Source organism: Mus musculus, chromosome 8 (assembly GCF_000001635.26).
Source record: "Mus musculus strain C57BL/6J chromosome 8, GRCm38.p6 C57BL/6J".
Lineage (NCBI taxonomy): Eukaryota > Metazoa > Chordata > Mammalia > Rodentia > Muridae > Mus > Mus musculus.
The window spans coordinates 36,590,705-36,608,994 of NC_000074.6; the positions used below are offsets into that span (position 1 = coordinate 36,590,705).

At 43.9% G+C, this 18,290-nt stretch overlaps 1 protein-coding gene across 5 annotated transcripts in view; it reads right to left on the minus strand.

Moving 5' to 3' along the window:
• The window catches only part of Dlc1 (deleted in liver cancer 1), a 385,446-nt gene that overhangs the window by 22,966 nt on the left and 344,190 nt on the right, over window positions 1-18,290 (minus strand). For all 5 annotated transcript variants that reach the window (NM_001194940.2, NM_001194941.1, NM_015802.3 and 2 more), the window contains 2 exons: window positions 8,665-8,736; window positions 2,673-2,754 (listed from right to left, as the gene is read on the minus strand). In NM_001194940.2, coding sequence (NP_001181869.1) covers window positions 2,673-2,754; window positions 8,665-8,736 — 154 coding nt within the window. The remainder of the gene's footprint in view (window positions 1-2,672; window positions 2,755-8,664; window positions 8,737-18,290) is intronic.

Below are 18,290 nucleotides of genomic sequence, written 5' to 3' on the forward strand. Positions count from 1 at the left end.
ATGGGTTCGGAATAATTTCTCTCTTTTAATTAAAAAGTAATTTTTTGAGGGACGATCTTGCTGTGTAGCCCAGACTGGCTTTGAATTACCAGGTTTTTTTTTTCTCCCTCTGCCTCCCCAGGGCCGAGATGATAGTGAACACTTACACATTGAATAAGAATTTCCCTTAAAAAAAAAAAAGGAAAAATGGAAATTTAAGTCTGGTCTTTTGCACATATCCTTCAAACTTTTTGTTTTAAACTATTACACCTCACTTGTATGAAGTATGTTAGCTGACCCAGAATGCATCATCAAGTTTGAACGCAGATAAAGCACTACTTTCCTTTAGGTTTTTCTTTGTATGGATCTAGTCTTTTTTCTATGGGAGGTGGCTTCTCCTCTCAGGTTACGGTGTTCAGAGCCAAGGGAAAATCAAACTGTAGAGCATGTCTTTTTCTTTTTAAAAAAGAAAAAAGTTGATTTCGGACTGACGTTCCAGGAAAAAAAAAATTCTTCAAGAATTTAAATCGCAACTCTTTGGGGGCTGAAGTACTGCAATGGTATTTTCCTGACCCAGAAATTCCTAAGCTGCTGATGTGGTTCGGAAGGCCGACTCCCAAAGTGGCTTAACATGTGTGAGATGATGGGTGACCTAACACAAAGCTCAAGAATTTCCAAAGATGCCTCTTCCAAATGAGCTCATTCGTATGCATTACCAGCAGTGATGACTTGAGAATACATTAATTCTGCCACCACACAGCTAAGCACGAAGGCATCTCTACAATGTCCGCGGCAGGCAGGTCCTGTTCCAGACGCTGACTTCTCGCCCACTCCAAAAAGGCGCTGGTGACATTGCGCTCACTCCAGATGCACACTAACTTGCTTTTCCCAGAAAAATGTGTGCATACCCCTGGACACATGTAATGAAAGCTGCACATTGTTTCTTGGGGGTAAATATGGTTTCTTCTTTCTTTTCACAGACTATGAAATCTAGTCTTTTCCATATGCTATTCTAAACAGATAACCTCTATCTTTTCCTCAAACTTCACTATTCAAGCTTACTGCTTCAAACAACATCATATAAGAAAGTGTGTGTGTGTGTGGTGTGGTGTGTGTGTGTGGTATGTGTGGTGTGTGTGTGTATGATATGTTTGGTGTATGTGTGATGTGTGTGATGTGTGTGTGTGTGTGTGTGGTATGTGTGGTATGTGTGTGGTGTGGTGTGTGTGTATAACTTTCAAAGCCATTATTGTGTTCTTCACATACACAGGAATAGAAACACCAGACATCATTTCACCTTAAGATGTTTTCCCCAGTTAAAGTAGACACTGAAATTAAGAACTGGATGGAGAGCCCAGTCAAGGCAAGCCTGAGGGCCCAAGAGGATCCCTGCATCAGGTATCACAGCAGGGGGAACTGGTGAACACATCACACACACACCACACACACACACACACACACACACACACACACACACACACACACACACACACACCCCTCCAGGTTCAAGGAGAATTTGCTTCAAAAAACAAGGCACAAAACAGCACTGGAGGACACTGGATTCTAACCTCTGGCCTCTGTAAGCACTTGTGAATGTGCGAGAGCTCTCTCTCACACACACACACACACACACACACACACACACACACACACACACACACACACACACACACACGGTCTTTTACTAAGTCATTGAAACTGGCCTCTGTAAGCACTTGTGAATGTGCGAGAGCTCTCTCTCTCTCACACACACACACACACACACACACACACACACACACACACACACGGTCTTTTACTAAGTCATTGAAAAGGGAACTGATTGTAACTTTACATTCACACCAACATGTGAACTCTGCCTATGTGGAGGGCTATGAAGGCTTTTTGGTTTTGAGAAAAATTACTGAGAACGTCATCCCGGGTTTGAGAGGATTATCTGAAGCCTGTGTATCCTCAGGATTTTATTACATTCACTTCTCTTAAAACCCCACCGGCTGCTTTTCAGCCTGGAGAGCAACCAGCGCTCTGAATGGCACCTCTGACAGCTTTATTCAAAGTTCACATCAATGCATGTTTACTGCCTGTCTCCTGTACATTAAAGCCTGTACTCACTGAGTTTACGGCCTACTTAATCCTGTCAGCACTCTACCTGGGGCAGCTGGAGGTCCTGAGGAGCCTCCTTGGAATTCCAGGACAACCCTGCCTGGCTCTACCTCCTAGCCCTGCCCATGACTCTCTCATTTTACTCCACACAGTGGCAGCTTTGACTCCCTCACTGTACCTGAGGCCAGTTCCATTAACTCTTCAGAAGGGTTGCTGCTTTTGCTGTCAAATGGTAACAAAATATGGGATGGTGCTACCCGAGGGCCTCCAAGGACAGCCAGCATTGGATGCTATTTCAGTGGCACTATTACATAACAGAATTTTACTTCAGCGTTCATCAAACGGTCTATAGCACAGCAGCATCAATCACTGTGTCATTTGATAATCAAAGACCTCATGTGGTTTAAAATAAAGCAAATTTATCAATCATTTTTTTTTTTTACTCTCTTGAGGCAGGGTCTCTCTGTGCCGCTCTGGAACTCACTCTGTACACAAGGTTGTCCTTGAACTTGGCTTGGGGCCTGCCCCTGCCCCCTGAGTGCTGAGACTGAAGTACTGTGTTTTTAAAGGAGAGGAAAATGTCAGGTTACCTGCAGAGAGCCTCGATGGCGTCTCTGTCCAAGAAGTCATGTTCTCTCTTGACCAGCGCAATATCAATAGGGAACAGTAGATCTGTAAGAAGAGCAAAGACAAGGACGTTTGTTGAGAGCCCAGGATCTTGACAAATTAGACTCTTCTGGCAAGATGCTGAGTATCTGTGGCCCACGTTTCCTAGCAAGCTGTGTGGATGCAGGAAACAGCTTGTGACAACTCTGTGCAGGTCTAAATCACCTCTAAAACACTTTAAAACCTCCAAGGTTGCTTCGTTGTTGCAGAAGTGGTTCAAAATAACCAGAAGGCAGTAAATACCCACTGGAAGTTATAATTGAAGCTAGAATAGATCCAGCCAGGAGTCTCCTTTGTTATGTGGCTTAAACCAAAAATGTCCTTGCTCACAAGGGACCACAGGGAAAAAAAAACACAAAAAAACAAAAGCAAAAGCAAAAAACAAACCAGAATTCAGGCCAGGAAAGACAGCGAACAATGGCCCCGGGGCAGTTGGAGGGACCAGTCCATTTACATGATAGGACGGACGCAGAGAATTCAAGATATGCTATTTTAAAACAAACATTAGCATTGCCATATGGCAAGCCAAGGGATTTTTCAGTCCCAGTGAAACAAAGGACTAACTCTAAAGTTACTGTAAAACACTAGCACCCAAGCCCCGACATCAGTAAGAGTCCAGTTCTCTCAGAACAATGAACCACGTGCATTCGCCTGAGAGATGGGAGAACTCGGTACAGCCTGAAAAAAGATTCCTTCCTGTAAGGAGCCTGGGAATATGGAGGACTATAGGGGGAGGGGTGGACAAGGGCTGTTTACCAACTACAGACAGGAAGCTGGGGGAGGAATAACTTGTAATGCCATCCAGTGCTGCTACTAAGATGCCTATGAGTGACTATGACTGTCTTTTCAAAATGGCTAGGAGGGAGAGGTTACTGAAAGCTTTCCTAGGCAAAGCAGTCGCAAAAATCTGGGATGCTAGCTACTCTTGATTGCTCTGTTCTGATGACTACACACCCAGGACTACTTATTGTGTGTCAGTTGAAAATTTAAAAAAGGGGCTGGAGAGATGACTCAGCAGTTAAGAGCACTCACTGACTGCTCTGCCAGAGGTCCTGAGTTCAAGTCCCAGCAACCACATGGTGGCTCACATGTAATGGGTTCCGATGCCCTCTTCTAAGTGTGTGTCTGAAGACAGTTAGAGAGTACTCATATAAAAAAAATCATTAAAAAAAAGGGGGGGGCATACACCTCCATGCCTGGCTTTCTCTATCTTAAATTAAAAAAAAAAAAAGAAAAGAAAAAAGAAAAAGAAAAGAAAGAAAGAAAAGAAAATTTTAAAAATGCTCCTTGGTTCTAGGTATGAAAATAAATATCCCTTCAATTATGAGACACGATACTGGCACCTGCCTTTAATCACAGCAGAGGCAGGTAGATCTCTGAATTTCTTTCTTTCTTTCTTTTTTTTTTTTAGTTTTTCGAGACAATGTTTCTCTGTGTAGCCCTAGTTGTCCTGGAACTCACTCTGTAGACCAGGCTGGCCTCAAACTCAGAAATCCACCTGCCTCTGCCTCCCAAGTGCTGGGATTAAAGGTGTGCGCCACCACCGCTCGGCTTTTTTTTTTTTTTTTTAACTTTTTTTTTTTTTTAATCTGAATTTCAAGCTAGCACGGTACACATAAAGGTTTTAGACCAGTCATAATGACAGTGAAACCCTATGGATAAATGCATCCTGTAGACCAGGAAGAAGGAAGACACCCAGGAACGACGGAAACATGACCATCGCTCCAAAATTCCACTGGGTAAAAAGCAAGCTACCCTCCAGTGCAGTCCAGTTATTGATGTTGATTTCTGGGTTTCACAGTAAAAAGCACACACAGTATCACAAGTGTGCTTCCTCTGGGTCACCAAGGGGCAGAAGCCATTATCCCAACAGGATTATCATCATCATCATCATCATCACCACCATCATCACCATCATTATCACCATCACCATCATCTACCCAATTCCCCTGAGCTCTGAAGAGGAAACGCTACCGCCGGGTAGGCCTGGTGAGGGTGGGGAGTTATAGCTAACTAGTTATGCCCTTGTTCCCGAGGTGAGAGATTGACTTCAACATTTTCTAACTCATAATCACTGGTTTTACACAATGACACAGAATTCCTAATTCCTAAGGCATCCCTTTTTTAGGGATAACATTTACAGCAGCTTTTCAAAAACAACTGGGAACGCTATCTCAGCATTAGTATTTTCTTCCGGAGGCAAGGGTTAGATTACTCTTACCCTGATGAATAATATATGCTGACCCAGCACACAGTTTCAGCTCAGTGACTAACAAAGATGTGCATGGACCATGGTATTCCAAGCTTATACTTCTTCATCGGTAGACAGAGGGATGACCACACAGTGAAGACTAACCATGAATATGAATGCGAATTACTAAACAGAACCCAGACCACATAGCCCAGCCTTTGGGGGACTCAGAGTTTACTAAACAATAAGCCCAAATCAGAGAATGTATCTGTAGGAAATATATAATATGAAACTTAGAAATGTGAATGCAAAGTATTATTTCTGTCTGTTACGCCTACGTGGAAAAGCAACCAAGCTATTTTAGTCAGTTCTAACTTCCTTTAAGGTCACTTTTCTGATCCAAATGAACAGTTCTGTCTTCTAAAAACATCCAGTGATGGCTTGGAGGAGGAATCCAAGAACTCAATTTTCTCTTATTTGCTCGAAGGTTTTCTGAAGGAACTGGTTCTTAAAAGACGATAGTTTTGCTGACGACAGAAGTACAGTCTGAACCCAACTTCCGGGTTGGGTTTAGAGGCAGGAAGTACAAATATCCAGGTTCCAAATGGACCTGTGGGCTGCTACCCTCCGAATGTATGCGTATGGCTTGTTAACCTGGCACGGGCAGGACGAGGTGGGAAATGACTGCCTAGATCTCAGCAGGGCGCACTTCAGAGTCAGCTTATGCTTTAGTTGACGTGGGCAGGTCCCCAGGTACCAAACCGGGAGAATGGAGTAAGAAAGGGGCTGGAAATTGGATTTACCAAAACCAACAGGCACAAGAAGGTGCCACCCAGTAGCACATCAGCACCCCAAACGGACATAACTGTAGGAAATGGAGTTCTTAAAGAGGAAAACAAAAGCCCACCGCTGCAAATCCAATTAGCTTTATCTCTAGGAGAGCTGTAAATTAGAAAAGTCACAAGTCCTGTTGCAGCTTCCATCTCCAACGCCCTTTTAGCAGGTCAGGAGTTCTGTCTGAAGGCAAGAAACTCCACCACATTAAGGAGAGTGTTAAACATCAAATAATGGGATGATGAGAAATTTCAGATAGGCTGTGAAATTGAGGGACAGTAAGCTACTCCAGGATGTCAAAATCAAGAGTCACCCGTATGTTTTAGTGTCTTTGGTATAAAAAGGTACTCTGTACCCTGCCAAAAGAGGACAGTAAATGCCTGTCCAGCCACAAACCCTTTGACTTGCAGTGGTGTCCTGCCTGCAAGATACACTCTAGGGCAATGGCGGCTCATAGCTTGTGGGAATCACCAGCCAATATCTGATTTGACTTAAGGCCTACTCCATGAGATGGAACACATGCCTGACCCTGTTTGGATGACCAATAATCTGAGACTAGAGAGCCCAGGGACCTTGGGTAAAAGCAAATACTACTGATCTTAAAATAATAATAATAAAAAAAGACTTCTAATGATATTTTTATCTCTACTCATAGATCAGTGCCTTTCTTAGAGATCATGGGAGAAGCTTCATTCTGCAGCAAAAGGGAACAAACAGAGACTCACAGATAAACATTACGCAGAGTGAGAAACCTTGGAGCTCAGCCTTAAATGGCATGTCTTCATCAAATCTCTCCCCTCGGGGCTCAGGGAGCCCTACAGAAGAGGAGGGAGAAAGAGTTTAGCTGTATCAGGAGAGAGAGAGAGAGAGAGAGAGAGAGAGAGAGAGAGAGAGACAGAAAAAGAGAGAGAGAGAGAAAGAAAGACAGAGACAGACAGGCATACACACAGAGAAAGAGAGAGACAGATAGACACACACACACAGAAAAAGAGAGAGAAAGAAAGACAGACAGAGACAGACAGACAGGCATACACACAGAGAAAGAGAGAGAGACAGATAGACACACACACAGAAAAAGAGAGAGAGAGAGAAAGAAAGACAGACAGAGACAGACAGACAGGCATACAGAGAGAGAGAGAAAGAGAGAGAGAGAGAGAGAGAGAGAATATGAAGTTATGAAGTTGGGTGGGTAGGGAGGTGGGGAGGTGGGGAGGATCTGGGAGGATCTGGAGGAAAGGAAACCATGATCAAAATATATTCTATAAACATTTTAATAAAAATAATAAAAATTGAAAATTTCCAATCCATAAAACGAAGTTCACTACTTTAAAGCTGTAATTATTATAAAACAATTTCATGCACGGATACTAGGTTTCCCATTCAAAGGAACAGCTCCTACATCTCAGTGGATGCACTGTACACATCAGCCTACAGACCCAGAGACCCAGAGGATGAGTGTCCTAGTGTCCTGTCAACTTGACACAAGCCAGGGTCATCTGAGAGAACCACAACTGAGAAAATGCCTCTGTCAGACTGGCCTGCAGGCAAGTGTGGGGGTGGGGTGGGGGTGGGCGGGGCCACTTGGACAGGTTGTCCTGGGTACCACAAGAAAGCAAGCCAGTAAGCAGCACTCCTCCATGTCCTCTGCTTCAGTTCCTCCACACAGGTTCCTGCCTTGAGTTCCAGCCCTAATCTTGGTGATGGCCTATAAACTGTAAGATGAAATGAACGTTTGTCTCTGCCAGTCGTTTTTGGTCATATTGTTTATCACAGTGACGAAGAGAGCAAATTTGTACGGTGGTCTTTTAAATTTTAATTTTCCTGTCTTGGTATGTGTATGAATGCATGTGCAACGTGTGTGTTTGGGTGGGGTGCTCCTGCACAGATCTGCATATGCATAGGGAGGCCAGAGTTCAATGTCCCCCATCTTCTTCAGAATCTCTTGCCAACGTGATTGGATAAACATTTTTAAAGGCATAGCTAACTTTGGAGAACAATTGGCCTTGCTGATTAAACACACACATAGACAGACAGAAAGACAGACACACACACACACACACACAGACACTGAAATACATAGCCTAATGACACAAAAAGCTGCTCATTACTGTTAATGATTAAGAAAATGGAGTGATAATCCATAGATCTCTTTTTTTAATTCATCTGAATGGTAAAATCTAAAGTCCGAGTACATGTGAACACACAGCGTCTTTGCTTTACTGGCAGGAGTGAAAGCTAACACATAGGCTGTGGGGGAAATTGTGTATTACAAAACAGAGTATGGGGTCGACCCTTCATTAACCAGAGTCCTTATTTCTCGGTTGTGTGCAAGCTAAATTATTCTGCACCTGTAACAAAGCATAGCCCCAACCAATGTTCAGAAGTAAAAGTTTATAAGAATAAAACAACTGAGATCGCCACCAACCAGAGTATAGAAAGAATGGTCTTAAATTTATTTGATGGAGTATTATACAGTAGTCTATTATAAGAAAATGAGCTACAGGAACACACAGGTTAGAGGAATCTTAGTATATTATACGAACAAATCAAATCTACATAATACCCTTTCTTCCTTTTTGAAAAGGTATACATTACACGAAGTATAACTTTTGACAACTTCAATAAAATCACAGAAAATGAGTATGTAAAAACCAATAGAGTTTTCGGGACACAGGTGACTCTTTGCAGAGGGACGAGATGACTCCGTTATTATCAAGGGTCTACTTTTTCTTTTGTTTTGAATGGAGTCATGGATACTTATCCCATAGTACAAAAAAAAAAAAAAAAGGAATAAATAACAAAATGTCTCCAAATAACTCCTAGCTCAGTATTGTGCATGAACTCAGTATTATAACAACGATGACTTAAAATAAGCCGTCATTCTGGCTTACCTTCATACAGCTGTGCATACTGGGGGAAACCAGTCACTCTCAGCCAGTCGCAAGCTTCCTTGGCTTCAATTTCTAGAGACAAACAGACACATTTGTGAGCTACGTTATCCCCCGACGTGGTTCTCCTGCAATAATGAACTCATTCTAGCAGACCAGTAGAACACAAGTGCTGTAAAGCAATATATACCAAGAGGCAGACGCACCAACAAGAGGAGCTCGACACCAGATGGCTTACAATTTTATACATATTTCAGTCTTTTAAAAAAAGTGAATATGTGACTCAGTGGTATTGCCCGTGCACAAAGTCCTGGTTTTGATTCCCCATTGCTGCAGAAATCAAAACAAACTAACAAACCAACAACAACAACAACAACAAAACCGAAACAAACAAAATAATTCCAAGATGGGGTCCTGGCAGTGAATTATTCCCTGCTGCTTCTGGACAAAGGGAACAAGCATAGTGAGAGTGCAGAAGGGCTCGAATAACTTATCTGAAACCTAGTTGGCTTAACAAGACATATTGTCTTCTGCGTTAACAAAGCACACCAGACACACCCTTACACCTTAGAGTAGAACATGCCTGAGCCCCTGGTGACACAGGTGGACTGGGCACTTTCACAGCCAAACACTATGACCAAGTGCCTTTAGGGACACAGTATTCACCGGGAAGAGAGAGACTCAGGCTGCCTCAGGAAACCGAGGGCATGAAGTCACTAGTTCCCAGCCATCTTGGCAGGCTAAATGCCTAATAAAGGCCCTAGCTCCCTGTGGTTAAACATCTTGTAGATAGTATTGATAAACAGAGAGGCCAAGAGCCTCTGACAGACTGTGTTAAAACTCACTCAAGCACGTATTTACAATCCTGTTAAAACTGACTCACAGAGGAGGTCCGGGACACATTAATTAGTTTCTGTGTTTGCACAGGGAATATTCCTTTCAACTCCTCTTCCCACCTTCTTCAGGCCCTGAGAGTGCTTAGTTATTTAAAGCTATTCACTTCTTTATAAAAGCCTCAACCCAGCTAAATCAATCCCAGATTCCCATCTTCATTTCCATCCACCGTGCCAGATGTCAGTCTGGTGGGCACTATTATAAATACATCATATTACTTTTGTCTACTAGCTTTAACATTTCCAACTCCCCACTGCCTCCCCCTTTTTTTCTTTTGGATAACTTTTCTTTTCCTTTCAGGAAAAGCATCTTTGAAAAACTTTCATCACTAAGGCAAGTTGCAATATCGTTACTGGGCACACGCCAAGGAGAAAGCAAGCTGTGATTCTCCATGCTAAGTTAATACCCAAACTGAAATGAGGATGACCCTGGGCTGTTATTAAAAATCATGGTAAACACTGCTCTCATGAATCATTCTAGCGCGGCGCTAAAAGTAGCATTACTGAACAATGGCTGCGGGACCTGAGGATGAGGAGCCTGGAGGGAGGACGTGCAGAAGACGGAGCGTCACTGTGTGCACAGGGATGTGTACCACCTCTGCCAGGTGTGTGTGTGTGTGTGTGTGTGTGTGTGTGTGTGTGTGTGCGCGCGCGCGCGCTAAGGGGTCACATGAGGAGGCCGGAGGGCAATTCTCGCTCGCCTCCAGCCACACAGATCTCAGAGCCAGATCTTAGACCATAAGCCTTGGCGGCAAGCACCTGCCGAGCCACCTTGCCAGGCCTCACACTGGGTTTTGGTTTTTGTCTTTTTAAATTCACGTCTTGTCTAAGTACAGGAATTAAGAAAGTTTTAAAGAAGATTGTGAAATGGTGGGAGGGGGCTAGCGGGAGGGGGGGGAGAGAGAGAGAGAGAGAGAGCGAGAGAGCGAGAGAGAGCGAGCGCAGCGGTGAGGAGCCAGGTTCAAATCACAGCACCCATGTGGCAGCTCACAGTACCAGGGGATCCGATAACCTCACACATACACACATGCAGGTAAAACCCCAATGCATAGAGAATAAAATTAAAATTAATAATAATAATAATAAATTGTAAAACAGCTCCTAGAAGAGTATTATGAGAGAGAGAAAAACAACCATGAAAGTTCAGTGTTTTATTTTAGAGACTAAAAATCACATTTTCCCTCGGCCTAGCCTTCCTGTCTTCCGAAGATGGCTACCGGAGGAAAAGAGGCTGCTTGTTTCAAATAAGCCTATTATCTTTTAATTATTTCTTTTTGGAGATTATTTTACACCATTTCCTCTGCTTTTTCTTCCCTCCAAACCTTCTTAAATATCTCTCTTTGCTTGTTTACAAACGCAGGGCCTTTTAAACATACACACATATACATATATACATACATGCATACACACACATACACACACATACACACATATACACACATGCATGCATGCATACAGTCTGGGTGCTTTGCTTGCACATAGATCTGTGTTCCATGTGTGTGCTTGGTGCGCAGAGAGGTGAGAAGAGGGTGTCAGACCCCCTGGACCTGGAGTTACAGAGGGCTGTGAGCCACCGTGTGAGTTCTGGGAATGGAACCACAATCCTCTGAAAGAGCAACAAGTGCTCTAAATCACTGAGCCATCTCTCCAGCCCCACAAATTCTTGGCCTCTTAAAAGGATAGTTAAGATACCTCACTGTTTCCACGTCCTTAGAGACTATTTTTAAAGAACAGACTGTTGGACATTAAATAATAGTTAAAAAGTAATGTTTGCTTTCTTATTATTTCACTTAAAAAGTGGCAAGTTAGCTAGAAATTCGAAGCACCCGCCCAGTTTTGGGCATGTCAGAGAGTGCACATACAAGGCCCTCATCAGGCGCTAGAGTCTCAGACCTATTTACACATGTTCCCAATATTCTTACTAAAGCGGCTTCATGTTGAAAGGTATGTGAAAGAGGCAGGATATTTTTTTCCAAACCATCTTTACATGTATAAACGTAATCCTTTACATACCACAAGAACTTTTCACAGACATTAATCCATTAAGGTCCCAATCAAGGACATCTGAGGCTGGCCTGAGTCTCAGTTGTTGGCTGGCCTGTGCCTCTCTGTTATTTTATATCATTAAGAAAATGTCATGTTCTCATTCAAGCCTAAACTGACACCACACAGTCACTTCTAGGGCTGCTCGGTTAGAAAAGAAATGGTGTGGTCTGGGGGGATGGCTCTGTGGGTGAGAACATTCACTCTGCAAGCGAGAGGTTCTGAGTTCAAATCCCAGCACCCATGCAAAAACCCAGGCAGACAGGTAGACGACTGAGACTCCTGGGAACACCAAACACTAGTTCATTTCCCCACACTGATCCTAATATCTGCTCACATCACCCTCAAGAGAAATGATCCTAAAACACAGATGGAAGTGTTTAACCACCTTTCTTCAAAAAAATGAGCTTAATGTCGCAGGTGAGTGAGGGAACAGGGCCACATAGAACGCTAGTTTCTTTGGAATAGAGTAGACTTTTCCTTTTGGAGGGAAAAAAAAAAAACTGTAGCAGTGAAAAAGTTTAAGATATTGAAAATGAGCCCGGGAGGTAGCTAGGTGGATACATGGTGTTCTTGCACAAATCTGATCAGTGCAGTTCAGTCCTGGAGCCTAGGAGAGACCTGGAAGCTGTACTCTGACCTCTGCATACATACCACAGCACGAACATAGGCGTGTACGCGCGCACGCCTGTACGCATGCGTACTAAATCTCAGAGCCCACCACCAGAAGCCTGTGCGCCAGGACCTTAGCATCTCCCCCTGCTCTCTAGCAACACTTCCACCTGGCTCCAGGGTAGACCTTGAGTGCAGGTGGATGGTGCTTTGAGAGCAGCGAGGATGATGGGTTTAAAACAGAAAGGCCTCCGGAGACTTGAAAGTACAATGGCGACACAATGAAGCTTGCAGACAAGGGTTCTGCTAAGCAATCGACAGGCAAACAGGTTAAGGAGGAAACGGGAAGTTTTTCTTGGAAGCAGCTTAGTCGCTGGTCAGTCACAGCTCTGCACATGAGATGAATGAGCGCTAAGACCCTTTGTGCATGGCTGGGAACCCTTAGCCCGTATTTACACATTTCCTGGCTGGCTGGGATGCCCCTTTCTTCCTCCCCCAACACCTTAACCTTAAGTCTGCAGACGGTCCCTTAGCCAGCCATCCTGCCGCTGAGCTCTGCTGTTCTGAGCAGATCAAGCGGTCGCCCAGAAGTCTAAACAGGCTGCAATACTTCCCCAGTGGGAACATGTGGATTTCTTTCCTTCTTTCCCCATATACCTGCTCATCATATTTCTCCCTTCAAAGAAATGCCAAGGAATCAGAGAATGCTACAAAAAGAAAAACGCAGGCACTTTCCCCCAATTCCTTGCAAGTCCTGAAGTAAGACAGATGTGTGGGCAAAGGTTCATGTGTACAGAGAGCTACGGGCAGACAGGGGTGGGGGTGGGGCTTTCAAATCCAAACCAAGATTCCTTCCTGGCCCTGGCTGACAGATTCCTTCCAAAGGGAAGAAGAAAGCGGCCAGCTTATCTGTCTCTCCGCTAGGTCAAGGAGGTCAGCAATGCACACAATGGCTTTGGTAACAGCCCACCTTCACCCAGAGGGTGCGGCTCATGGATGGGTGGGTCATCTGCAGAAGCATCCTGGCCCACAAAGGAGTAAGGTAGTTAAAATATCAGGGACCAGAATGATTCTTAACCCTGGAGAAGTGGTAACACTGTCTTGAAAAGACTTTATACAAATGCCAAAGACCATCCAGTCCACAGCACAGACATCTTCTTTTATAAAAGCCCTCTAAGCAATGTACGTGTAGGCAGGACTGACTCCCCTGCATCTCCCCACAGCATGGTCTCTCTCCAGTCACTAGTGTATTCTAGGGTCTAGTATATTCTTTTGTCCTTGAATCTCCCTTTGACTCTAACAGATTTTGAGTAAACCTCTCTCCATCCTTACCTCCAGCAAGCTCTATGGGAACCTAGTGTGGATTTCCCACACCACATACTTCCCTATGTCCCACGCTGCTTGGAACTCCTCAACAACTTCCTATCATCTTTGAGTGACAATCCAACCCCTTAGCCAAGTCCTTGGGCTCTCCTACCTTGGCCTCTTGGCTTGCCTTCTCAGCTCTTGAAAGGCCTCCAGTTGGAAGCTCTCTCCGTTCCCAGGATACCCTGGCTATCCAGGGCTGGTATTCTCTTTAGACTTCAATAAACACCCCCATCTTCACCTCACCAACTTCCTCCTTAACTCAAGTACACCCCTAAAATACTCCCTTTTTGTACCCCAGAACCATGTGCTGATTGGTTGTAAAAATGCAAAGAAAAAAAAGTCCAATTTTGAAATTTTCATTTCTTCAAAGGCAGACTAAGGACTTTCACTTGACAACTGCAAGAATAAATGTTAAACACACACAACTGCCAACTCTGGCTATCAGGAGTTATCTATGTAAGATGAATTCCAACTAGGGCCAAGTCACATAGAATACTTACTTGATATTTTTTAAGCTCCAATGTTATCTAATCACAGGAAAGATTCTGAGAGCAGCGAGGCTGCATTCCTACCCTCAGGTGCCTAAAAGAAAATTCCAAGCATCTATGGCATATATTCTGGAAGCTTCTTGGGAGACAGGGTAATCACTCAGTCTGGGCTTTGGGCAGACCCAAATCCACCGTGGGGCATTAAGTAAAGCAAGCCAGCCTGTATATTCTCCTTCGTGTGGTCTGGTCTTTACTTTCTGAACTAGGTGAGCGGCCAGCTATCTTCAGGGATGATCAGAGAGCCCCAAGTTCCTGCCAAGTAGGAGGCCAGGTGGAAAGGCTTGCCACAGCCCTCCCCCATCCCCCCACTTCACCCCCAATGCAGGGGCCTGATGACCCTCTGCCCTTGTCTCTGGAATCATTTAGTTACTCAAGTGTTCCTCTAGGGCCTGGGAGTTTGTAAAGTCCCAAGTGATTTGTTAAGTCAGCCCCAGAGAATCCCCTTCCCAGTGGGAAGTCCTGTGGGGAGCTTCTAAGGCCAGGCTGCTGACTGCACCCCACCTATGCCCACTCTGCCACCCAATACTACCCGCCCCTCAACTGATCCAGCATCCCTGGCTTCTCCCTACCCACGCCCCTTAGTCTTCCTTCTTCTTCAGCGTGTACCATGTATGTTCCCTGAGCCCTCTCTGTAAGCTCCAAGAATAAGTCTGTCCACTTCGTTCACGGATCTCCCCCAAGTTCCACCCTATTTTGTGGCAGTGTGGTCCTCCAGTAAATAAATAACTGTGTAGCTAAACCATTGATTTAATTTTCATTCCAGTAATCGTTAATTTTGATTAACAACTACAGCAAGAAATACACTTTACAGATTAACATGCATGGATACAACAGTAACATCTGAGTGCAGATGTATGTATGTATGTATGTATGTGCATGTAAACCTCAGGTTTCATACAACAGTTACAGGCTCTCTAAGCGTCTGCCTCTGCACTGGTATTTCCTTTCTGCCTACCATCCCTTCTCTAGGACATATTCCCTAACCTTTAACATCCAGAATTCTCTACAAACTATTTTAGGAACATTTCCCAACATTGTGTACATTTGTTGATGCTTCTGCTGCCAAAAATGTATAAACTGCTTTTTAAGGAAGCAATGCTCTGATTTGTTTCATGAAAGGTTATGTTCATGAATTCAGAGAACACAATACCCTAAACACTTGCTTCTGCATGGATCCCCAGGCCCCAAACCAAGCTTAATTTTCACAGAAAACCCTCCAGTCTATTAAAAAAAACTCTTAGAATTATATATATATGTATATTACTATCTATCTATAATACTGTGTTATATATAAAGATATATTTTATATATTTTTAAAATATATATTATACATCAGTATAAATATGTATGTATGTATGTATGTATTCTTTAAAGTTTTACTTCTTCCCTGGCATTCTGAGTCCTGGGGAGGCAGGGAACAGGGTGCTGACATACACATGGGACTTTTTCCTGTTATAAGGGTGTGGTCCGGAGTTTGGACAATCTGCTGGAATTCAGAGGCACCAGATGGTGTCCTCCGCCCAAAGAGTTTCTTGCCTATTCCACGGTAGGGAGCTCTTAAATCACTCATGTGGCTCTCAGTACTATTAAAGAAAAAAAAAGAAAAGATGGAAGCTTGGGGCGTTTTCTATCTACCCTCTTGATCTGTTGAAGATTGGAGACAGAGATGCTGCTTTCTAGGAAAGAAAATTCCTAGAAATAATCTAAGGAGGGGGATAAAGAAGCCACTTTCCCCCCTGTGATGTGATGACAGCTTAATAAAGGGTTTTACTCTGAAAGAAGGAAACCTCCTCCATGGAGACATTCCACAAGCCTGCACCCGGACCGACCGAGCACTTGAGATGACACCTCAATGAAGCAGAAATCACGGCAAGTGAAATTTCCTCTGGGGAATCCTTTTGCCCAAGCAATTGCAAAGTACTGCTTTTAACCACTCAAACCAGGCCAGGGAGTGGTTCCCGTCACTGCCATGGTGTGCAGAAGTGAGGTCCCGAGTGACAGGGCTGTCAGGAACTCCAGCCTCCACATTAATGTACTTTATTCCCAGGAATAGAAAATATCTCCCAGCTAATCAAAAACGGGCATCCGCGCTCCAGGATGAAGAGGTCAAACTGAGGAGGACCTGAGCTACTGAGGAGATAGGTGCAGCAACATCCCCTCTCTCTAGTTCTTGGCAGTCTAGAGTGGGATAAAAATAGACCTTTGCTGCAGCACCTCTCTACCCCATCCGCCCCACAGCCCCCATCCTGCTTTTATGTCCCATGATGATATTGGACTGTAAAGCTCATTACTTTGAATGGCAATTAAGAAAAAGAAAGTCCATTAGGACAGCACCCCTCCCCCATCTGTCAATCAATATACATATGTTAATGCATTTCTAGGACTCTATATCGAACACTTAAAGACTTCCAATTATATGCTAAGGAAAATTAGGTCTTAGGGTGCTAACTACAGACATTAAGACAGCTTCAAAAAAAAAAGAAGTGTCATAGCTTTAAGGTGCCTTATTTTCTAAAGCCTCAAGTTTGTAAAAGGTCATGTCTTGAGGTTGTACAATCAGTTTCCCTTTACCACTTCCGAAGGCCAAATACCTGATTACAGTCCTACAGCCTGCCCCATCTCTGTACCATTCATCGATCATTTCTCTCCGCAAAATAGCAAAGCTTACCATTCTGCAAAGGTCAGCTCCCCATCTAGCCGTTTGCCCCAGGGTCCTCCAGGAGGAATAGAACAGAGAAAATAAGACACTGAAAATCAGGATGTTACCTGAGCCTAAAATTAGAGATAAAGGGGATGGGAAGGTATTCCGACGGAAACAAAACAGCAGCAGACACAAAAGCAAAACCAGTCTAGTTAGTTAAGCCTTAAGCCTCTTCTGATAGAGAGAGAGAGAGAGAGAGAGAGAGAGAGAGAGAGAGAGAGAGGAGGGAGGGAGGGAGGGAGGAAGGGAGGAAGGAAGGGAGAAAAGAAGGAAAAAAGAAAGAAAGAAAATTAAGAAAAGAGTGAACTACAATGCTATGGTTTAACAAAGACCAATGAAAACACAATGAGGCCAGTGCTAGTTAAAGGTGTAAGTTTGCCTCCTCCTTTGGTCTAACCTCAAGCAAAAAGGCTGGCGTTTTTGTTTGGGTTGGGTTTTTGGTGGTTTGATGATTTAAGTTACATGGTGTGATGAGAGTGGGATATCCCCTTACCCAGTCAAATCTGTACTAAAAAAAAAAAGATAAATATATCAAAATATAGAAATTAATATATATAAATATACTTCAAAATATAAAAAGCATATTCCCATCTTCCAGATGGATTAAGAAATCATTTTCTTTAAAATTGCTTAGGACCCCAGCACCTGAAGTACACACAATTTGATAGTTGAATGTTAACTCACGTTGATCCCTATAAATACATAAAGGTTCCCATTTGGGGACCTTCCCAGTCTGTTTACACACACCAGCAGGAAGGGGTCCACAATGCTATCCCATTGACTGTGACCTTGGACATGGAACTTCTGTCCCAGCTGCCTCTCAGCAGGGGACAGGCTTTTCAAGGATGCCTTTGCAAAGTTCTGGAATTTCCCTTGGGGTGACTTTGACAGATGCACTCGCATCACACAAAATCCCCTTTCCATATCATTATAGCTTGGTTTGAAACGGGGAATTCAGTGGACATTGGCTGTCCTATGAGGCCTCTATTTTACCCAGATTGGAGAAAATATTCCGGTTCTGTCACCTGAGTGTGACAAAGTGCGGCTGTAGGGCAGAGCCATACCTGGGTCACAGACCATTTCACTCCAAAGGCCGTTTTCCTCACTGGCTTTCTAAGTATGGGGAGCCTGGGAGTGCCTCAACCTCAGGGTGTGGGAGCCTTTTGTCCCTCAGACATCCTTTGGAGACTCCTACAGGAGAAGGAAGGCGCCTCTGTGACAGGAATCAGGAAGTGACTTCCAGTTCGCTCCGCAGGACACTTAGAGGCGGGGTGGGTAAGAGATCAAAATGTGGGTGGTGTCACAGACAACTGAGGGCCCAGCTCACCAGAGCTTAGGGTTCCGTTAGCTTTGGATTTGTCCTCCACTAGTGGAGAAGCCGACTTGAAAAGGCCACCGAGTAGAGTTAGGCATGGAGAAAAAAAGTACTCAGTGTCATAAAAACCTACATCTGCTAACAGAACT